This window comes from Festucalex cinctus, chromosome 16 (assembly GCF_051991245.1).
Source record: "Festucalex cinctus isolate MCC-2025b chromosome 16, RoL_Fcin_1.0, whole genome shotgun sequence".
In the NCBI taxonomy this organism is placed as follows: Eukaryota; Metazoa; Chordata; class Actinopteri; order Syngnathiformes; family Syngnathidae; genus Festucalex; species Festucalex cinctus.
Genome location: NC_135426.1, coordinates 24,130,580 through 24,153,361, shown reverse-complemented (window position 1 = coordinate 24,153,361; position 22,782 = coordinate 24,130,580). Strand labels below are relative to the sequence as shown.

At 40.1% G+C, this 22,782-nt stretch overlaps 3 protein-coding genes across 6 annotated transcripts in view; 1 reads left to right on the top strand and 2 right to left on the bottom strand.

Moving 5' to 3' along the window:
- The window catches only part of mad2l1 (MAD2 mitotic arrest deficient-like 1 (yeast)), a 36,302-nt gene that overhangs the window by 2,321 nt on the left and 11,199 nt on the right, over positions 1-22,782 (top strand). For 2 of the 3 annotated variants that reach the window (XM_077499894.1, XM_077499898.1), the window contains exon 5: positions 9-139. In XM_077499894.1, coding sequence (XP_077356020.1) covers positions 9-139 — 131 coding nt within the window. Of the gene's footprint in view, positions 1-8; positions 511-22,782 lie in introns of those variants that run through there. The other variant, XM_077499895.1, reaches the window with a different exon arrangement.
- Positions 509-13,449, bottom strand: pde5ab (phosphodiesterase 5A, cGMP-specific, b). Of its 2 annotated transcripts, none has more exons than XM_077499892.1 (22): positions 13,130-13,449; positions 11,485-11,947; positions 9,893-10,066; positions 8,828-8,917; positions 8,632-8,703; positions 7,858-7,947; positions 7,624-7,764; positions 6,993-7,060; positions 6,307-6,418; positions 6,145-6,241; positions 5,845-6,020; positions 5,646-5,696; positions 4,664-4,810; positions 4,462-4,587; positions 4,223-4,317; positions 4,054-4,141; positions 3,882-3,982; positions 3,266-3,343; positions 3,109-3,172; positions 2,299-2,373; positions 2,126-2,209; positions 509-1,695 (listed from the first exon to the last, which is right to left on the bottom strand). In XM_077499892.1, the coding sequence occupies exons 1-22, from the start codon at positions 13,207-13,209 to the stop codon at positions 1,576-1,578; spliced, it is 2,592 nt and encodes an 863-aa protein (XP_077356018.1). In that variant the 5' UTR covers positions 13,210-13,449; the 3' UTR covers positions 509-1,575. The 2 variants fall into 2 exon arrangements, with proteins under 2 accessions (XP_077356018.1, XP_077356019.1); XM_077499893.1 differs by having other exon boundaries at positions 6,145-6,229; positions 13,130-13,448.
- LOC144003656 (uncharacterized) lies at positions 17,016-21,597 on the bottom strand. The gene is made up of 10 exons (XM_077500134.1): positions 21,001-21,597; positions 20,870-20,931; positions 20,620-20,807; positions 20,269-20,546; positions 20,135-20,196; positions 19,881-20,065; positions 19,645-19,805; positions 18,699-18,760; positions 18,441-18,589; positions 17,016-18,351 (listed from the first exon to the last, which is right to left on the bottom strand). The coding sequence occupies exons 1-10, from the start codon at positions 21,571-21,573 to the stop codon at positions 18,263-18,265; spliced, it is 1,809 nt and encodes a 602-aa protein (XP_077356260.1). The 5' UTR covers positions 21,574-21,597; the 3' UTR covers positions 17,016-18,262.

The window sequence follows — 22,782 nt, the reverse complement described above, 5'->3', positions numbered from 1 at the left end:
CTCTCTAGGCAGCTTCAACCTCCTGATCTACACCGACAAAGACCTCGCCATTCCCGAAAAGTGGGAGGAGTCTGGGCCGCACCGCATCAGCCAACCAGAGGAGGTGCACTTGCGCTCATTCACCACCGCTATCCACAAGGTGTGCAGCCTGGTCACTTATAAGAAGACGTGCACTCTTTAAAACACATTTAATGCCCGGCGGGGTGGGTGACAGAACCAAAATTCAAGAAATTCCCAAACATCTAATTCCCACATACAATAATAATAATAATTAACATGTTTTTTTTGTTTCACATATTTAGTATGGCTTTCATTAAATCAACTTGTACACCTGCCCCTGCTTTAATGCAAACAACTTGGAGTTTTTTAAGTATTCTGTAAAGCAATTGTGAGAAGTTAATCACAAGGCTAAGTTCAACACTTGTTTCTTTGTGTTCCTTTTTAATGTACTGGAAATATCCATTTATTTTCAGAGATGTGACATTAAAAAGGCAAAAAATAAAAAATCTACATGTTGAACAGAATTTATTTCATGGGGCGATGTCGTTGGAGAGGTCGGTGCAGATAATCCGATTGTAACTAACTGATTACAAAATCCAGGCTATCAATCCATGTTGAATTTAATCATCGTACATTTTCAAAAATGCATTTGTGATTTTATGACAAGGCAGTGAAAAAAAAAAAAAGTGTTTTATTAGTATTAAAATACCAATTTAAAAAAAAAATCTTCTGGAAAAGTGCTTTAAAAAGATAATATACATTCAGCTAATAAATATAGTAAACAAACAAATAAATATGCAAGGCTCTGACTGCACTTTGTGAGAGTGACACAGCAGTAGTTTGTAGATATAATCTGCATCCCAATGTAAGTTTTTTTTTTTTTTTTTTTCATGTTAGCTATGAGTTAAAAGCCACTCGGTGAAAAAAAATAAAAATAAATAGCTTCTGTACTGTCATGACTAAATAATGCAATAGTGACCAATTTCTTGTGTTTGTGAGAAGCACTGCACACGAACTGTTTCGCGCCATGAGAGCTGTCCTCGCTTGTCCTCCGATACGCCATCCCATCGCCACGGTAACCACAGATCTTTACCTATTTTCATGGTTGAAAATCTATGCAGTGAACAAGGAAACGGGCGTTTCTTTTTAAATCTGAGCCAACGTATCAGTTGTAATCATTTATCACATAATTTTGATATGAGACTGATAGCATCACAACCATTTTGTACTAGCGAGTTAGCGTACGATTTCCACCCCGAACAGGTATGTGTGCAATACATCGCATGCAATCTCTGTATTGTGATGCCATCGTTGGCCAAACATCGTAATATTGCGTCACGCTGTTACTCGGCAATTGCACTAATTGTCGATATCGCAGTATCAATAGTTTTAGTTAGTTCAGTAGGCTGCTGTTCATGATAGCTCTGTTAAGTATATGTTGTGAAATGACCCCCGCCCCCCATCACGTTAAAAAAACTATGAGGGGAGTCTGACTAAAGTGAGACAGGACGAATGTGAACAAGCCGCATGGGCATCCTCGTTGGTAATCAATCCCACCAGACTGTTGATAATCAATCACACCAGACTGTTGACCAGGCCCTTTTCGTACTCCTCGGCCAAGGACTTCCAATGCTGACGGTTGGTCCGGCATCCCTCCAGCAAAGGGGAGCAATAGTCAGACATGCCCGCCAAGGTCTGAGATGAAAACAAAATAAAAATATGAGGGAACAGCACGATGTATACTAGATCAATCATCTCTATCAGCATCTTGTTAATAAACTATCACACTAATTCAACATAAAATCAGTAACCTTGTAATTCTTGCTGTTTGTTACCAGGATGACAAACTCCCCCCCCCCCCCCCCCCCCGCGCTTGAAATTACCGTCAGGCTTGTGACCCTGTCACGATTTTTTTTTTCATTGCCATAATATCAGGATATTGTATTGCATGTTATTTAGCAAATTTCAACCTTGGATGTTTTCATGCATAAACAGTTAAAAACACACAAATCTATTTTTAAAGAGTTGTGTTTACATTATATATGTATATTATTACAGAGTGACTGCATCATCATCATGTTGTATTTTTAATGTGTTTATTTCAAACCATTGACCGGTAAATTACCTCGTATAATTGTGTGCAGATGGCATCGATGAAGGAGACCTGCATGCTGGGAATCTTATCTCGCTTCTCCCGATTCATCAAGTCCTAAAAAAAAAAAAAATGAGATTGTAGCTCCGTGTGTAATAATGATTACTACAGGATGCAATTCCTAAGTTATGATATTGCTGCCTTACACTTGGCTCAATGTTCAATTCTAGTCTCTCTTTGTCCCCTTGTTCGAAGAACTCGGTTGCCACTAGCTCTGCGATCTGCGCGAGGGAAAAACAAAGTGCACAATTTCAAGCTGAAATGAAAGATGAGCCACAAAAATATGGGGGAAGAATTTAAATTATTTACTGCATGTACAAAAAAATATATACGTCAAATTATGACAAGAATAAAGTTGTCTACGATGAGAAATGTTAATTTTACAATGAAAAAAATTTGCAATTTGAACATATTCAAGTAATTATTTTATAACGAAGCGCTTGCGTCATGTTCAACACAATTTGCAAATGACTGGCTCAGTGTTTTTTCCACCAGGCTTGCGCTTCCTAACAAGGTGCAGAATAACAAAGATCACCAGGGAGATAAAATAGTTGGAACGCAGGTGCAAGATACCTTGCGCAAGGCTAGTTTTTTTTTTTTTTTTTCCCTTGCGGTCCCTCACTGGGAAGAGAAGGATAGAGTTCAACAATATGTGGCATATATGAGAATAAATTTGTGCTATTGCAAGTGAAAGTGGAAAACATGCAGTCATAAAGCTGATTTTAAGAGACAAAAAAGGTTTTAATAGTATGACAAAAAAAAACAATTTAATCGAAAAATGGAAACTAATATTAGTCAACTACCGGTATATATTTTTTGATGAGAATTAAGTCATAATTTTATAGGGTAAAAGTTGGAATATGGATCAGATTTTTTTTTGTTAGTTTCACAAACAACTAAATAAGGTTTCGCACAAACGCTTGTGTTTTTTTTATGATATTTCTTCTACTGATTACCCTCTTTTGTACAGGCCAGGGTTTGGTGATTGCTGATATATCACAAGCAGTCATCAGCATTGACCTGAATGGGGAAATGCAGAAATGTTGTGAATATGAGCGCAGTATTTCCGGTATATCAAAAATGATCCTACATGGCTCGATGAGTTCATCTCACCGAAGTAAGTCTCGGTGGTGATCGGTCTCCCAAACGAACTGTCTGTTGAGGGTGAGCTCAAAGAACTCCTCGCGTCTCCTGGTGACAGAAGAATTATGGGGCAAAAGTTGCAATGTTACGGGAAATAAGTTATAGTATCGAAATAAATCTAATAAAAATTACATTTAAAATCATCCCCAAAGGCTCATGCATTGAATTAATTACCAAAGACTAAAACGAAGGACATGTTTACTATAATTAGTTAGTTTTGTAAACAAAAAAATGTAGTTTAAATTAGTTAGCATTTTCGTTTGTATTTTATTTCAGTAACAATATTGTTTTTTGAATTTTAGTTAACTAAAATAACCTTTAATGGCACCTGTTTTTCGATACCCCCCCTTCTTACTTTGACCATCTCCAAAAATTTTATTTGAACCGAGTCAAATTCCATTTTTCGCATATGTCGCGGGCCACTGAAAAATGGACGGCGGGCCGCAAATGGCCCCCGGGCCGTAGTTTAGACAACTCCGATTTTCATGAATAGTTTAAAAAAAATATGCATACATTTTATTGGTAAGAAAATAGGAATTGGACATCATGACCTACTTCACTTGTATTTGCAGTGTTTTGTACCTACTTAATGTACAGAGCCAGGTCGGTGGATAAAATGGCCCTCTCAATCATCTTTAGAGTGCATTTGTACTCATCCAGGGAGAGGCCACTCAGGATCTGGTTGCCCTGGAACAGTCAAGAGAATTAGAACCTTGCGTGTGTCATAAAGGGAATAAAACGTGCAATTGTGCACTTACTGGACTGTTGAGGATCATGAGGCACTGGTCAAAATGGTGGTGCTCCATGGTGGAGTGGCAGTAAAGCTGTGCCAGTGGGTGCTCGCTCCTGATAAATTAACACGTTAAATAGTAATACCCTGTGGCTGACTTTTGTCACTCTTATACTTGTTTTTTTTTTTTTTTTTACCTCTGTATGTAGGAGTTGTTGACACCTCTGTGGTCCAGGTCATGGCAGAGAGTCGCGATCATCAAAGCCAGAACCTCTAAATCCCTTAGCCGATTCTGTCAGCAAACAAATGGCAGCTATTTTGAAATGTGCTCTTTTTTTTTTTTTTTTTTTTTTTTTTTACACTGGCTCATCTGTGCAGAAACAGCCTTGACAGTGCATGATATGCTGCTACACCATGAATACTAGACCTCACTCACCTGCAAGCGCCCTGATTTCAGGAGAGCAAACATAGACTGGGCAGTGTTGAAAGCATGTCGCCAGTTATGATAGGCCACATTCTTCCTGTAGTTCTTCTTCACGCTCAGGATCCACTGGCATAAATTCTAAAACGGTGCGGAAGTCGTTGCTATTTGTTGTTCATCCGCGTGGATGAATCATCAATCGACTATGACGCCCTACCGTGTGCTTCATCTGGAAGTTGTGCACCAGGTCCAGGTCAACAAACATGCGCACGGTACCCAATGTGGTTTCCGTGTCCAACAAGTCGAAGTCGCTGAAGCCGAAGTCCAGAAGTCGTAACGACTGGGCCGACGGGATTGTGGCCGCCTGCCCAGTGGACACATGGACTGGTTAGCCGGTTACTGCAGACTGCCGTGTTTTAACAACCATTGAAAGGGGTTCACAACAAATAGTTTTCTGTCCTTATGTGACTCATCAGCAGTTATTGCAACCATTTGATTTCAGTTACGGTTGCCCAGGGTGATGCAACCACTTATTAGGTTCAGGGGGAAATTAACTTCTTGGCATGAGGGCCAGATATAGTTATATTTACTTAGTTTGGATTTGAGATATTAAAACAAGTTTGTTTTGTTGTGGAAAATATTTTTTCAAGGCGCTTCGTATCTGGGGACTCCAATTAACTAATTTGCTCCCAATAACGTGTAAATACGTTGTTTTTTTTAAATGTAAGTGTCCCAAAGACGTATTTATACGTTTTGGTTTGTTTGTTTGTTTTTTAATGCTAGAGCATACAGAAGGATTTGATGCAGCCTCTCAGCTGCAAAGAACGGTTGCAGAAATGGTAGTTATTACACAAACGGCCAGCAGGTGGCAGCAGAGCAAAGGAGATCAACCAGGGCCATTGAGAAAAAAAGCTCAATTACTTACAATTTTAAATAGATTTGTGAAAACTGATTAAACTTAGCTGTCTTCTAATGCTAATTGCTGCAAAACGGAAACAGATAGAAACATTTTTTTTTCCCTGATGAAAGAAGAGACTTTAATCTTTCTTTTGGTAGGTTCCATGCTTTTATAGCAATAGAACACAATATTCTGTGGGCCTTGCAAAATCAGTCAAGATCCAGTAAAACAGCAAACGGGAGCGAACGGGATTGCTTCTGTGAAAATGGCAGCGAGTGAATGAGTTAAGTATATCGGTTACCTGTAGCCACTGGGATTCTTCTGCAGCAGCAGAAGCATGATATGAAAGGACCTGCAAAAGCACACGGCAGCATTTATTAAAAAAAAATTGTAGTTACCACAGACAATAGTAGTCGTGCATTAGAAGTCGAATTTCGGATGGCTCCGATCCTCTCTGACGGCTGAGCTGATTTTTTTGACAACGTACGGCAGGTTCTGACCTCGAGAGTGACCTGCTGCTTGGCCATGGCTCTCTCCACGGTCTCGTACATCTGCGTGTTCTGGATGGCGAGGCCGCAAAAAACGGCGAAGGCCTCCAAGAATTGCTCGTCGTTCCTGTTGAACGTCTTGGTGGCGCCCGACACCTCGTCCGTCTTGTTCACCAACTGGCAGCAACCTGGGAGATGTTCATGTTTCGTTGATATCGCAAATACTGACCCCGTAACATTGACTTATCGTAACATTGTGACTTGCTTTTCGGATCGTTGCAGCGTATCCTATCCATCAACCAGAACTCCTACCTATGACTTTGTCCTTCTTGCCATTCTTGATCGGAGTGCAGAGCAAACTCTTTGTTTGTTTGCTGGTCCCATATTGCTTTTCACACTGCGAGATAAACTAGAAGACGTTACTGTCGTAAGAAAAAGAAAGTATCCCGCAAAAAAACCCGTTTAAATACAGACCGTTAAGGGGAAGCGTTGATCTTTGTTGACATCGGCGATGTTGAGGGGCTGCATGGTGTTTTTAACATACTGAGCGTACATGTAGTTGATCTGGTTGACACGAGGAGATTCTCTGAGGAGATTTACAGCAAAAATGTTCATCATTGAAATAAACATTTACCGCATCATATATATATATTTTTTTATTAACTTAGCATGGCCATCAGATGACATATCAGTACCACTGTTGGCCAAAGGGGGAACCATATAGTCTACTGTAAATGGGCATGCTCCAAAGTATTATTCTGGGCAACAAAAACTACTAGAGAATATAGTCATAAAATGACAAAAACAAAGCCAGACTTGATTCTGTCATACAGCTTGTGTCTTGTCATCAATTTTTTTTTGTAAATTCTGACTTCATTGAAAGTGGTTTCTCGTACATTGCAGATTTATTCATCTAATATCACCACTTGCTTCTCGTGACAAGACAATATTTGTTCTTGTAACATTCTAACTCTTTCTCAGAATATTACAGTATTTACGAAAAGTTTTGCTTTCTGTTTCTCGTGACATTACGACGTTATTCCCGTATCATTATTCATAGCATTGCATCTGTTTTTTTTTTTGTTTCTTATGAAAATCCAACTTTCTTGTTCAATTATATTGAATTTAATAGCTTATTCACCATTTGCGTTCATCCTTACCTGTTGGGGGAATTCAGCACTTCACCCTGCCCGTCATATTCCATGTGAAAGACACTGGAAAAGGGGTTCTGGGAAGTGAAAAAAAAAAGGACAAAAGTGAAGTTGTCTTCCTTTGAGTTTCTTTTTACAAGACAAATCACGTCTTTATTTGATCCAGTGAAGCCATTAAGACAATGCAACTTGTCCAAGTTCCAAGCAATGGTCCATTACACATGAAGCCTTGCCAGATTGGGAGTTGATTTCAACATTCCACGTCTGTCTTCTGCTCCCGCCCACCTTATAGGGACTTGTTTTCGCTCAACATGCACTCCCCCAAAAAAAAGATTCTTTTCCCATTTTAACAGGATGTTAAAGATAAACGAATCACTTTTTTTTTTTTTTTTTATTGTTTAGGAAAACTTTGCTCCCTCGCCCTTGCAGATCGTTATTCCCTTGGGTCATAAAATGGGCTTTAAATAGAAAAAGATCCTTCAATGTTTGGACTTTACTTGGGGTCACTGGCAAGGCTAAGTAGTTTCGAGAAGGATGTTTTTTGTTCAGGCATGTAGATGTCCCATGGTAGAGAACCTGCGGCTCGCGGCCCACATGCGGCCCGCCAGAAGGTTGTTCTAAGGGTCATTGTGGCGCTGACCTCTGTGGAGTCGTTTTCCGCGACGAAGACCGTACAAGCCTGGGCCTGCATGAAGGACAGGATGGTTCCCACAAACTTCCTCAGTAAAACCTCGAGACACTGCTGCTCCTCAAAGATGAGGTTGGCCAGCTGCAACAGCACCTGAGCAAAAATCATTGTCATCTTCAAGAGCTGTCTATTTGCATGAATCCAATTGAAGTCATTAATCATGCACAGAATGAGAAATTAGTGTACCTGATTACGTCGGGTTTCTAGCTGTGACGTCTCGTAGAGCTGAGCGTTGTGCAGAACGATGCCCGAAAAGGCCAAGTAAGCTGAGAAGTCCTGTTTTGTGAGAAAACCGTCATTTTTTTTGGGGGGGGCGATGAACTTTCTCGGAAAATTCCAACTTAGTTCGAACATTGCAACTTTTTTCATGTAACATTCTGTCTTGTGAATATTCTCATTCAGTCTTGTTTATTTTATTATTCTTATTTATAAAGGGGCCAACAACAAATGGGGAGTGGGGGAAGGTCCAAAAGCCAACCAAATTATGTTTCGATTCCGGAGTGACGTAATGAATATTCTACAAGTATAGTCCAACCTCAGTTTTTGAACATAGTCCGATCCAGAAGGCTGTTCCAAAAGCGAATTGTTCGAAATCCGAAACAGTTTTTCCCATTATAATTAATGTAAATAATTTTAATCCGTTCCAAGTCTTAAAAAAAACGTTTTTTGTTTTGTTTTGTTTTTTACTATTTTACACCATAAACTGCACTGTATACTGTTTACCATAAATAGAAATAATGGATCTCAAATGATGAAGAAGAAAAAGAAATGCACTTGCTTTCTTTGGACCCATGATTAGGGGCTAATACACGATGCAAACTTAAAAAAAAAAAACACACATGATTTGGTCGAGAACAGCAGCGTTCGAAAACCGAGGTTTGACTTTTTTTAGTCATGCAGTGTTCAACACCTGGTGAGTGTCAAAATAGCAAAGAAATAATCTAACAGGAGTTTTCATACCTTTTCATCCTGTTGGCTGAAGGCTCCATCGTTGCCATTTTTCTTATTGATAGCTTGAGCCACTCCAACAACCTGCCGATGGGGGATTTGAGACTCTTCATCCCTTTTACACTCTCATTGAGCATTTATGGGTTTTGGGTGGACGGCTATTCAGAGGCTCTTTTTGTTTTTACGATGGCACGATAACTGTCATTACCTCGTCTCGGTGGTTCTTGATGGGAAGGCACAGAATACTCTCAGTCTTGTAACCTGTGATCATATCGACCTCCGCGTTGAATCGAGGATCCTGCGGGTGGGCAAACCAGATTTCAATTTTTTTTTTTAATGCCCGATGCGGCTTAAACGATTGACCAGAAATTATCATAATTCAGGCAAACTGTGAATTTAGGCACCTGTTTATGGTGGAATTTGACCTAAAAATAAATAAATAAATAATCTCACTTTAGACAGTATCAAATACTGCCGGTTAAGTTTGTTTCAATCTAACGCGAGTCCATTTATTTGACAAGTTGACGTTAAATGTAGACCGCTGCATTCGCCTGTTTGAACTGGATGAATAATGATAAACAAAACACACTTAAACACTCAAGAGCACTCGCATAAAGAGGTGCACTAATTGGATGGAGCAATCAGAGGAACATGCTTAATCAACTGCAGGAGAGAGATGATGAAAGCGCTGACGGGATACCGGGAAAACACAATGTGCTTTCATTTGATCTAAAACTACTGTTAACTCATTTGCTCCCAAAGACGTATTTACACGTTTTTTTTTGTTTGTTTTTTTTTATGCTAGAGCAGACAGAAGGCTTTGATGCAGCCTCTGAACTGAAGAAAACACTTGAAACAATGGTAGTTATTATAAGAAACGGTGGTAGTAAATGGTAGTTATTATAAAAACGGCCAGCTAGTGGCAGCTGAGTATAAGAGATCAACCAGGGTCATGTTGTAAAAAACACTTTTCCCCCACTTTTTTAAACAGATTTGTGGTTAAACTTAGCTATATTCTAATGCTAATTGCTGCAAAATGGAAACAGATAGAAATATACTTTTTTTTTTTTTTTCCCCCCTGATCAAAGAAGAGATGGTAATCTTTCTTTTGGTAGGTTCCATGATTTTATAGAAATAGAACACAATATTCTGTGGGCCTTGCAAAAAGCAGTCCAAATCCAGTAAAACAGCCGTGAGTGAAGGGGGTTGGGAGTGAATGAGTTAACATTCCGGCAATATTTTGGCTAAGGTGTAAGCGTCAACGTTAATTAACCTCATAAGCGTTCTTGATGTTGAGCGGCTGTCCCGTGGCGGCCACGTGTCCCACGATGCCCTTGTTCCACTGCAGACGGATGCTGCTGCTGCACGATTCCTCCAGCGTGGACCCCTCGGCCACGTCAAACAGGCGGCTGACCAGGAACTTGGCGTTGGAGCTGTCCTCGCCCACCTGAAACCAAAAAAACAAAATGGCCCGCTGTGGCGCCTTGCTGCGCGATTAGACACGATGAAATACAGCCAAACCTCGGTTTTCGAACGCTTTGGTTTTCGACCAGCAAATTTGAGAATTTTATGTCTCAGAACTCGTCCCCAAAAAATCGGCTCTCGACCAAACTGAAAAAAGCCGAGCGTACCTGAACGCGACTCACTCGGGAGCCGAGCTAACTTGAATGTTTCCTCCGTAGCACGTTCGTGTTCAAAGTTCGTTTGGAGCAAACCTGTTCATTGTTATTTTTTTCTTTTTTTTTTTAGTTTTGCACCGTGTATTAGACCCTAATCATGTGTCCAAAGAAAGCAAGTGCAAGTGGTAAAGCGGGTGAAGAAAAGAGGAAAGTAGTGCGCAGAACTATTGAATTTAAAAAAGAAATGTTCGCCTTTTTTTTCCCATCATTTTAGATAGGATATCTAAATAAAAGTGTCTATTTCTACCCTTTTCTATTTATGGTAAACAGTATACAGTGCAGTTTATGGTGTAAAATAGTAAAAAAAAAAAACAAAACTTTTTTTTAGACTTGGAACGGATTAAAATTATTTACATTAATTATAATGGGAAAAAGTGTTTTGGATTTCGAACAAATCGATTTTAGAACAGCCTTCTGGAACGGATTATTTTCAAAAACCGAGGTTTGACTGTACAGGAACAGCAAATTCAAGTGACTGCTATGTTTCCTTTTAACCCAAGCTAAAATAAGCTCCTCCCCTCTGGATTATTGTAATGCTTCCTGGGATAGGACCGCTGCAGCCTTACATTTTATTCCCTGTCTATTGGCAATTATAAATCTCTTTAGGAGATCATCAATTTACGCACTGATTTTTTTTGCACATGGCACCAAATGGAGCCTGAAATCTAATTGGGCAAAAACAATCCTTCAGTACTGCGAATCTGAGCTACAGTTGCTGGAATGATGGAACCGATCCAAATCACATATTTGGTCTTATTCATTGACAAGCAATCGATCGAAAAATGGCAATGCTCCGAGGTGTTGTGTGAAGAAACATCCTGTTTTTAAGAGCGCACTGTTGGGCCGCTCTCACTCTGCCTCTTCTATCCTTCCTCTCTTTAGTTTTTCCTCTGGTCTCTTGAGATCTCTTTAATTTGTTGGAATTTAGAGGTTTCTGGGGTTGGCGTAAGACTGATTTTGTAACCATGTGGAAGGCGGGAAGTGTTTGGTTGGTGCTGGATTTTACTTTGATTTATCTTTCTTTTCTTTTTATCTTTTTCTCTGGTCTCCTGACCGTCTGAACCTCACGACTCTGAAGTATCCGGTTAAGGTGAAGGGTAATGGGATTTTTATTAGGTTTTTGGTTTTTGAGCTCTCTCTCAAAAAAAAAAGAAAAGAAAAAGGAGTGCACTGTCTAACCCCTCACCAGAAATAGTGAGTATCGGTCAGCGGCAATGAGCTCGTTGATGTGTAGGAAAATCTTGTGGCAGAGTGCTGTCACGTCCAGATGGCTGGAAACGTCCTTCACCAGCTCCAGTAGCCGAGCGCAACGATCGCCTCGGTTACTGCCGCCACCCTCCGCCTTGGCGCTCGCGCCTCCGCCGTCGCCGTCCGGCATCCCGGAGCCCCACGCGGGGACGCTCTCGCGGTGGTCGGCGTCGCTCAGAAACGTCACCGAGCCCTCCACGTCCGTCACCACGATGGGCCGGAGAGGGCGGTCGAATTCCGATGCGGAGATTTTGCGAGTCGGGGCCCCGGGCGGTTGGTTGGTCGCGGGGGGGTGACCGTCCGAAACGCTGAGGGCGGCGGGATCCGCCGAGGACTGGTTGTCTTTGGAGGCGGGCGTGATGGCGTGGACGCGTTCAGCAAACCAGGCGTTCACCATGTCCCTGTTTTGGAAGGCATAAAAAGTCCATTCATTGATCATCGACAACTCCATCAGTCATTTACTCAAAACGTTTGCCTTTTTTGGGCTCTTTCGGAGTTGTCCAAAGATGTCAGATGTCACCATAGCTTTGTCGAAATAGCAAAACAATACAGTTTTAAAGAGCTTCTGATTAATGCAGGTACAATTCAGATGTTCTAGACTTATGAAGAAGACAGGAGATGGAGTACTGTCTCTTGGCAGCCTCTCGTACGAGTTTACTTGTTGCCTTTTCATCCATTTGGGAGGGACGTTGAGTTCTTGCTAATGTCACTGTTATTAAATGATTTTGTACCCATCTCCTGACTGATATCTTTGAATAATCGGATCCCTCAGGATGCCGCTGATGACAAAAATAGTCGTGAGAAGCCTCCTTGAACATCTCGAATGTATTTGGGGTTCCTCAAAAATGTAAATAGTTTGTACAGGTTCAAGTCACATTTTGAAATGATAAATTCATCTTTCAGTTTGTTATATCACAGAAAGAGCAGGGGTGTGTAGACTTTTTATTTCCACTGACGCTGCTATTTACTTTAGCGACAGTTGGGCCAAAAAGTATTTCATTACATATCCTTTTATTTTATTTTTTTTGTTTGTTTGTTTTTCGGACAAAAGTTTCCATTTATGCTTCAACTTTAGCATATTATTTATCAAATTAAGTTGTAAAAATATTTGCTCAAGCAATTTTTTTTTTTTTTTTTTTTGACAAAACGCAACATGGCAACCCTTAAAATCAAATTCATTTGTGCATAACTGATATTCAAAATGATGCTAATTTATTTGCCATCTTTGACGAAAATATAGATCGTCGCAAAAATGTTGAATCCACTCGAATAATTACTGTATATTCTTTCACATCAACTTAATAATGTGTGAAGCGTTTTTTTTTTTTTTTAAAAAGCGTCCAGCGATTGAAACGGCACACATAATATTTACCTTGTTGCCTAATTATCACGAGGACGCATTGGAGAGCACAAATTAAACAGCGTGCAGTAAAAGTTAATCATTGAATGACCCCCGCGCGATTTTCATGTAACATGCACATTGCAAGTAGGAGCACATTTGAACGCCGATAAAGGCGCGTGAAAACAAAACAATAACAACAACAACAACAACAGGCACGCACGCGCACCTCGCTCGCTTTTACCTGGACGCTTTCCTGACAAAGTAGGAGTGCGTGAAGTCGAGGTGGTCGTCTAACCACGCTTCCATCATGTCCTCCTCCATGGCGTGTCGCTGCCTCTATATATCCACAATAGCGCGACGGTCCCCCATATGGCAGAAAAAACAAAAAAAAAGACTAATGCGCGGAAACCAGCACGAAAAAGTAAACAACGTGCAACGCGCGCGAATCACAGGACGGCCACTTTTTATTTCTTTTTTTTTCCTTTTTTTTTTTTTTGTGTGTGTGTGTGGGATGAGATCCAGAGAAGAGAGTGAGGGAGGGAGAAAAGAGATCAGGCAAACACTTCCTCTCTTGTCAAACATGCGGGAGATAACACAGAACACCAATAACCGTCTCCGAGGGACGCGCAGTGGCCGAGTTTGGGGTTACAAGCGTCAGGGGCAAAGTCACGTAACGCCCACCTTCCAACCACGAAACCCCCCTTCCATTGGAACGCATGGAAGTTTCATGTTAAATGGAGGTTCGAAAACTTTTTGGGTCCACGGTGAGGCATCTAAAAGTTCACACAGAGAGAGAGAGAGAGGAAGGGGGGTATGGTGGGGTATTATTTTCACCAGATAATAAGTAGGGATGTTCGATACCACTTTTTTTCAGACCGATACCGATACTCAGACCCTCAGTACTCACCGATACCAACTGCCGATACCAGTAGTACATTTTGACAAATAAAAAAAAAAAAATCACTAAAAGATATTTTTAAACATATATATTTCCTTTCATTTTGACCAAAAAAACAAAAAAAAAAACACCACAGTCACTTTTTAATAGTCTTAACGCTCAAAATAAAACACAAAAATGCTCTTTTAATTTAAGAGTCACAATTTTGAAGTATTTCCAAACCGCTGAAGTTTTGGTGAAAAACTGCTGCAAGCTAGCGCCACTTACAGGCAAGGAGGACTCACTTCACGTCTTCCCCCCTCTGCCATCGCTCACTTGTACTCGTCTGCGTCACGAGTACTTGAAAAAAGGCTGGTATCGGCCCGATACCGATACCTGGTATCGGTACTCGCCCATCCCTAGAAATAAGTGAATTTCAAAAATAGAGCTTGGTTTTATTTCAAAAAGATACCTTTTATTCTGATGTCAAGTTTATATGATGACGCGTCACAATTATATAACAGCTTTTAATTGACCCCAAGTATACACTTTTATTAAACGATGCAACATAATTTATTGCTAATTATTTTGTGGACTCCAATTCCATTTGTCATTTTGTTACGATTTTTTTCGAACAAAAAAAATGGACTTTATTCCAGTAAATCAAATTTTCTTGACCGCTTATACCGCCATTTTAAATGTCAATTTATCAGTATTTGTTTTCAATTGCCTCCGAGCAAGTCTTTATATTCGGACATATATTTTTAGTTTAACGACTTTCATCTTGTAAGATTTTGTTATCACAACGTGAGCTTTCGTTACGCAATTTTGACGAAATATCTTGTCTGATTTGGAAGCCGGGACGTGTCCAGGCATTGTTATGTGCAATCTGATGATCACCCGTCCCGTTTGGACGTATTCTAACGTTTGTCCGGACAGAAAATCGAGAAGACGAATTCATAGCGATGGTTCAAGAGAGACTGCCGTTGTATTAAAGTGGAGCTTCTCAATTATTTTCTGTCATGCGCATGCTCTGTGCAAACAAAACCCCTACAACCACTGAGCGAATGCTCCCTGCGCACACTCTGCCAATGAGAGCGCCACTGCCCCCTAATGTAGTGGAGGTGCAATTGCACTTTATTCTAACAGTAGAAAAAATAAAATAAAAATCAAGTCAATAAAGCGCTAGCACGATACTCTGTAAAGAGCCTGAGGGTGTTATTGAATCATAATTTAATAATTTCATAATGTATTATTTATTTAAACAGAAGCACACAAAGAAGAAAAACACATTTTACAATAGTCAACGGCGTGGATTATTTATTTTATTTTATTTTTTTTATAGATGGCATAGGGCGACCTGCTGCCGGTGCTTGACTTTGATTGTTTGATGGCTTCCGGCCTTTTTATACGTCTGCGTTGGTTTGACTTTGATCCCTCCAGATGGACACGCCCCCCCCCCCCCCCCCCCCCCCTTCCCCCACCAGTGGTGTTCCCTTACTGGCAGATGGTTGCTCCTTGTCCCCCTGGAGGAGATGAAGAGTTGGATTGGTGGGGGGTGGTTGAATATTTCATCTGCAGAGACCCCCCCACCTCCCCCCCAATCAGGGAGTCTATTTCATGCTGGCGAGGCTCCAAACCTTTCGGACATCTTGGTTTGATAGACCAAAATCCGCAAAGGAGCCAGCATCTATTTTATTTTATTTTTTAATTGTCTATGCATAATGGATGGGATGGATAGTTATAAGCTTTATGCATAATAATAGTAATAATAATACAAAATATGCACGTTAAGTGCAACAGGTATTATTTTTGTCCACTTGAGGTCGCCATCCTGACCTTGTACAATATATGTCTGTGACTTTAAAAGGTGGGACCAGGCCTGGTGAGTGACGTGGGAGTCAACGAATGAGAGTGTAGAATTGCCTCTCGTTTTCTCACGTTAGCAACTGCTTGTTAAACGGGTAACCTTTAGCTAGTCTGCTCGGCATACTTTTTTTATTTTTAATTTTTATTTTTTACAACTTAAAATCGTCTGTTGGCCATTTATTTTTAAGGCCAATGTTCTAAGTTTGAAATAACTCTTGCTTGTTAATTTACATTTTAAACTATTAATATGTACAATTCTAAACTTTTTATGAGCGTGTCAGTTACGTTAGTAGTAGTAGTATACTTTATGTATATCAGTATATTTTTTTTGTATATTTTCTATTTAGAATATAAACGTGGCAAAAAAAATCCATTTATTGTTAAAGTACTGTTTTTTCTTGCAATTTTTCTAAAAAAACAAAACAAAACACTTTAACCTTGATATATTTTATTTATTAAAATAATTCATAAGATTTTTTTTTTCTCACAAAATGACTTAGCAGTTAATTCTCCTTATGTTCCAATCTTATTCTTTGTGAAATTTGTCTTGTTAGGACTATCCTTACAAAAACTGGATTTTCTTATTCTCGGAATGTTGCAACTTTGTTATTTTTTTCCTTGCAACATTTCATGCGCCATTGTTCGTCAAGGGAAATTATTTCTATTATTACTTTATGTCTTTCGCTAGCAAAATTTCTCATTGAATCTAGTCTTCCAAAAACCTTGTAATACAGCAACTGTGCCGCGATTTCAACTTGAGTTTTCGTTCCCCCCCCAATTTCAAAGAATTTAGCTTCAAATTTGCACGACATCCGAGATCAAACCTGCTGTGACGACTTCCCTCCATGCGGCAAAAGTTTGACAAAATCCAGACAAACGCGTCTGTGCAATGTCAAAATGTCAAAACAAAAGTAAACGTCACAGGAAGAGCAGAAGAGGCAGCGAGTGATTATTTCTTCACCGGGATCGTCCGCGAAGTCGTTTCCTGTCCACGCTTACACTAATCGAAACACACACAAAAAATATGATTGACCCAAAACGCTTTCCCAGCACTTATGAAATATTGGAAAAGGAATTCACGTGCAATTTGATAAATATCGATGCATTTTTTTGGGATGTTTCCATCCTCCAACACACCTGATTTATATGATCAGCAGGAAGTGGCCCTGCATTAGACTTAGACTTAGACTTTATTGATCCCTCTGGGAAATTTACATGTCCAGCAGCAATGAGAACAGATGATAAAATAGGAAAAATAATTCAATCAATCAATAAATAAGATTACACCAGATATTTAATTAATAATAATAATTAAAAAATGAAAAATAAAAATTCAATCAATCAATAAATAAGGTTATTACACCAGAGATTGAATTAATAATAATAATAATACATAAAAATTAGATCAATCAATAAATAAGTTTATTACACCGGATATTGAATTAATAATAATAAAAATAAAACATAAAAATTCAATCAATCAATAAATAAGGTTATTACACCAGAGATTGAATTAATAATAATAATAATAAGAAGAAGAAAAATAAAATAAAATATAATACAGTAAACCAAACGCTGTTCCGTGGGAAATTACAACACACCAGAATAGCAACATTTTTTGGGAATCACAGAGCACATTAGATACATGGTGGCGATATTATTGTTTATATCAGATGTACTTCCTGTAATACAGGAAATACATCTGAATTTGGTATTAAAATTTTGAAGTATAAATTATTGGTATTAAGAAGAACATATAGTACGATATTGCAATAACGCCGTCAACATTTGGCAGGTTTTAAAAGTACAAGAAGACGATAAAGTTGCGATGGTACAAGGAAAATCGTTCATCTCTGTCGTTTGGCCGCCAATTCCTGACGCGCTTCGTTTTGTTTTCCACAAGTTCCACCGGTTCGCTCACAATCCGCTGGCTTAGGTGTTATCAAAACGATCTGTGCTGATATGGCAACTGCGTGTCGGAGGAACGTGAACGCAAATAGCGCACGTGCTTCGCTGAATGCCGTGTTGTTTTATTGTCGTCAAAACAATACGAGTACAACGTCATAAGTTAACGGTTTGGAAAGGTGTCGTCGGGCTGGAAATGCATCAGAGGTTTTATTTTATCTAGGAAATGGTTGACGTTTTCAAAACAAACAAAAAAAAGTGCTCATTTTGCGAGGGTCAGGTTGCCATTTTGTGTCTCGTCCAAGAAGTATGTGCTGAGGGGCGTCGTCGATTTTGCCGCTTTGTGTCAACTGACAATGACATCACAATTTTACAGGAACTGCTGCATAATTTGGCACATAATTTGGCATCAGACAGCTGAAATATGAGAGAGATGTTTGGCATTTTAAAAGAAAAATGGGCTTTTATTTATTTATTTTTTTGTCATGAAAGCAAAATTTCCCCTCAGTTATAATTCGGTTGTATTATTGTAGTTAACACAAGTTAAATATTACAAGATGAATTGTTGGCATTTTACAAGACAAATGTCATAATTTGGCACATTTAAAGTCTTAGTAGTTAGTTGTAAATCATGATGAAAAAAACAACAACAACAAAAACAGTATATGTCATATTGACATATGTTCCGTCAGATGCAGACGTAAAAAAAAAAAAAAAGCGGAATTATTGCTGCCTTGCCAGTAACCATGACAACAGCACCAGGAAGGAGGCGCTGACGAGGTTCGTTTTGTGGCTCACCCCACTTGAAACTTCTGTAAAAACAAAAAAGAACATTGACATTGATTGCATATTTATTGAACGACTGAATTTTTTTTTTATTTTTTTTTTTTTAATATCTTACGCTGGCCATCCACAAAAACGAACGAGGCGTCCACGTCAAAGGCGGTGATGTTTGGCGCGGCGTTGACCAAAACGCCAGCGATGGCGCCGTTGCCGGGCACCGAGCCGGATGCGAAATTCAAGTCCACGTTGTTGATGATGGAGCCGTTACTGCCAAATGGAAAAAGACACATTTGCACGCCTTCAATCTGTATTATCATTCAATTATTATTATTATTATTATTACGACTATCGATATCGTCTTGAGCGACGAACTGACCTGAATGAAGCCACGTTCAGGGTGCGGAATGAAGTGAATTCTTTTACGTACAAAGGTTTAAGCTGTGGAAACACAAGCAAAGGAATTTGAAAAGAAGAAGAAAAAAAAGTCATTTAGAAGAAAAAATATCATTTGCCACCTTTAAAGTTGTATCGTTGCTGATCATGTATTACAAGCTAAATCTTTCACGAGAAAAATGTCAGCATTTTGAATGATCGCTGACGTAATTTTATGAGCGTATAAATATAATTTTGCACACTGGGTTACCACAATTCTCGTAAAAAAAAAAAAAAAAAAAAAAAAAAGTCAGTTTACATGAAAAACGGAGTCTGTAACAGTTGTAATCTTGCCACTGGTGAAGTATGAAATTTACGTTTTACATTTTCAAGAAACATTTTGTCATTTAAAGTAGTACACAAACAGGTTAAATATTACAGTACAAACAGGTTTTTATATACGTATTTACATATATATATATATATATATATATATATATATATATTTTTTTTATATGATTATAAATTGTTTGGTTCAAAAGGCACTTACATATTTATAGTTTAAAAAAAATATTTTTTATTTATTTTTTGCATTTTTATCATATTTCTGTTTTTTTTTTAGTTGGTCTTAACATTTTTTAAAACGCTTAAACATGATCTTGTTTTGTACCAAAAATAAATAATCATTTGAACAATCGTGATTTCAATTATTGCCAAAAATAATCGTGATTATTATTTTTCCCATAATCAAGCATCCCTATTGTGAGCAATTGACCCAACAAATGTTATTCATTTTAAAAGACCAACATTGTAATTTGACACATTTGAAGTCGCAATGTTAACACACCGGTGAAATATGAGACAAATTTTGGCATTTAATGAGAGAAATGTCGACATTTGAAGGTAATTTAAAAAGGTTTAATATCAGTAAGTGCTCGCTTATCACTTACTGTTCCCTCAATAATGGAAGCTCGACTGCTAAATGCCGCCGAAGATGAATCCAACAAATCGGTGGTGAACTCCTCTCCCGCCGATCGAAATGTCAACCGTCGCATCGTGAGCGCCTCAGCGGCGGTCGAGCGCGTCGTCGGCGCATCGGTTGACGTGGTCACTGTAAATATCAATTGCGGAATATTAAGCGGCTGAATTGACAAGCGGATCCGGACTGGTGGAACGTTAGTCTTACCAAAGGCTTGTATGGACTGAGAATCAATTGTGAGGTTGAAGTTGTTGTTGGGGTCGTTCGCCGCCTCTTGTAACGTTGCGGCCACGTCTTCTGCACTGGGGATCACTTCACCCGATGCGTTGTTGTTGTTGTTGAACAAGATGTCCACCACCGCCTCGGTGTTGTCAGCGCGCGCCTCAACGCGTCTGCATTAGCAACGTGTTAATGACCATTTTTAACATGATGATATCGACATCGGTTGGGAGGCGAGTTACCTGAAGCGCCGAACAACACAGAGACTGTAGGTTGCGTACTTGTTTTTGTATAAGGTGTCGTACTGTGGCAGAATGCAAATGTTAGCGCCAGTGATGCCAAACAAAGAAACCTCTAAACTTAACGGCGTACTCACAATGATGAAGATTTCCAGAGCGAGAACGGCGAATTGTGGACTGTTGGGGTCCTCAAGTTCTTGTACGAATGGCACGATAAATACCGCAACGAGAACTACAACCTTATCAGGTGGTGCAGGGGTTGTGGTCGTTGTGGCAGTTGTTGTATTTGAACCTGAAGTTGTTGTTGCACCACTGGTTGTTGTTGAGCCTCTTGTTGTATTTGAACCAGCTGTTGTTGTTTCTACTGCAGTTGTTGAACCTTTGGTTGTTGGTGCAATGGTGGTTGTGTTACTCCCTGTAAATATCATCGCAGAACATTAAGCAGATGAATTCAGAAGTGGATGAAGACTGGATGAGCGATAGGTTACCAACAACTTGGATGGACTGAGGATCAAAGGTGAGGTTGAAGTTGTTGCTGGGGTCAGCCACGGCCTCTTGTAACGTTTTGGCTACGTCATCTGCGCTCGGAATCAGTTCACCTGACGTGCTGTTGTTGTTGAACAAGATGTCCACATCCACCTCTGTGTTTTCCATTCGTGTCAGGGCTGTGGCAGGTCTGCAGTAGTGATGTGTTATTGACATTGTTATATGACATCATTGGTTCGGAGGCGATGTTACCTGAAGCTTTGAACATTACAGCGACTGTATGTTGTGTACTTGCTTCTGTATAAGGGGTCACACTGTGGTGAGAATGCAAATGTTAGCTGCAGTGATGCCAAACAATGAAACAAACTGAACAATGTACTCACAATGTTGAAGATTTTCTGAGCAAGACCAATGAATTGTGAGCTGCTGGGGTCAGCAAGTTCTGGTACATATGGTTCGAGCAGTACCGCACGGAGAACTACAACCCTATCAGGTTGTGCAGACGTTGTGGTGGTCGTTGTTGCCGTGGTGGTTGTTGTCGATAGAGTAGTTGTGTTTGAACTTGCAGTTATTGCCATACTGTTGGTTGTTGTTGCTACTTGTGTTGTACTTGATCCTGCAGTTGTTGTTGCTACTACAACGGATGTGTTTGAACCGGCAGTTGTTGTTGCTACTTCAGTTGTTGCTCCTTTGGTTGTTGTTGCTGATTCGCCTGTTGTGTTTGAACTTGCAGTTGTTGTTGCCAGTGCGGTTGATGTTCCACCTCTAGTTGTTATTACGCCCGTTGCAGATCCTTTGCTTGTTGTCATTAAACCCTCAGAGGTTGTCGCGGCTCCAGTGCCTGTTGCATCTCCGGTCGTTGTCGCACCTCCGGTTGTTGTGTCGCCCGTGGTTGTTGATGGACCCATGGTTGTTGTCTCTACACTAGTAGTTGTGGCACCTCTACTGGTTGTCATGTCCCCGGGTGTTGTTGTTGTTGTTGTTGTTGTTGTTGTTGTTGAACCCCTGGTCTCTGTCACACCTTTGGTTGTTGTTTCACCCATAGTTGTCTCTACGCCAGTAGTTGTCTCACCTCCAGTAGCTGTTCCACTTCTGGTTGTTGTCTCACCTCCGGTTGTTGTCTCTACTGTGATTGTTGTTGCCATTCCAGAGGTCGTCACACCAGTGGTTGCTGTTGCACTTTCAGTTGTAGTTTCTTCACTGGTGGTTTTCGGCATTCCGGTTGTTGTCTCTACTTCGGTTGTTGTCATTATTCCGGTTGTTGTCTCTACTCCAGTTCTTGTCGCTATTCCAGTTGTTGTTGCACCCCCAGTCTCTGCCACGCCTTTCGTTGTTGTTGCACCCATAGTTGTATCTACGCCAGTAGTTGTCTCACCTGCAGTGGCTGTTCCACTTCTGGTTGTTGTCTCTACTGTGATTGTTGTTGCCATTCCAGAGGTCGTCACACCAGTGGTTGCTGTTGCACTTTCAGTTGTAGTTTCTTCACTGGTGGTTTTCGTCATTCCGGTTGTTGTCTCTACTTCGGTTGTTGTCATTATTCCGGTTGTTGTCTCTACTCCAGTTCTTGTCGCTATTCCAGTTGTTGTTGCACCCCCAGTCTCTGTCACGCCTTTCGTTGTTGTTGCACCCATAGTTGTATCTACGCCAGTAGTTGTCTCACCTGCAGTGGCTGTTCCACTTCTGGTCGTTGTCCCACCTGTGGTTGTTGTCTCTACTGTGATTGTTGTTGCCATTCCAGAGGTCGTCACACCAGTGGTTGCTGTTGCACTTTCAGTTGTAGTTTCTTCACTGGTGGTTTTCGGCATTCCGGTTGTTGTCTCTACTTCGGTTGTTGTCATTATTCCGGTTGTTGTCTCTACTTCGGTTGTTGTCATTATTCCGGTTGTTGTCTCTACTCCAGTTCTTGTCGCTATTCCAGTTGTTGTTGCACCCCCAGTCTCTGCCACGCCTTTCGTTGTTGTTGCACCCATAGTTGTATCTACGCCAGTAGTTGTCTCACCTGCAGTGGCTGTTCCACTTCTGGTTGTTGTCTCTACTGTGATTGTTGTTGCCATTCCAGAGGTCGTCACACCAGTGGTTGCTGTTGCACTTTCAGTTGTAGTTTCTTCACTGGTGGTTTTCGTCATTCCGGTTGTTGTCTCTACTTCGGTTGTTGTCATTATTCC

Coding starts and splice junctions, on each gene's coding strand:
- LOC144003656 (XM_077500134.1), bottom strand. CDS start 21,573: ATGACAACCAGTAGAGGTGCCACAACTACTAGTGTAGAGACAACAACC. Junction 20,547..20,619: donor TCAGTCCATCCAAGTTGTTG/GTAACCTATCGC, acceptor TGATATTTACAG/GGAGTAACACAACCACCATT. Junction 19,806..19,880: donor TCAGTCCATACAAGCCTTTG/GTAAGACTAACG, acceptor TGATATTTACAG/TGACCACGTCAACCGATGCG.
- pde5ab (XM_077499892.1), bottom strand. CDS start 13,209: ATGGAGGAGGACATGATGGAAGCGTGGTTAGACGACCACCTCGACTTC. Junction 4,142..4,222: donor AACAACTCCTACATACAGAG/GTAAAAAAAAAA, acceptor TTAATTTATCAG/GAGCGAGCACCCACTGGCAC. Junction 1,696..2,125: donor TCTGCACACAATTATACGAG/GTAATTTACCGG, acceptor TTTTCATCTCAG/ACCTTGGCGGGCATGTCTGA.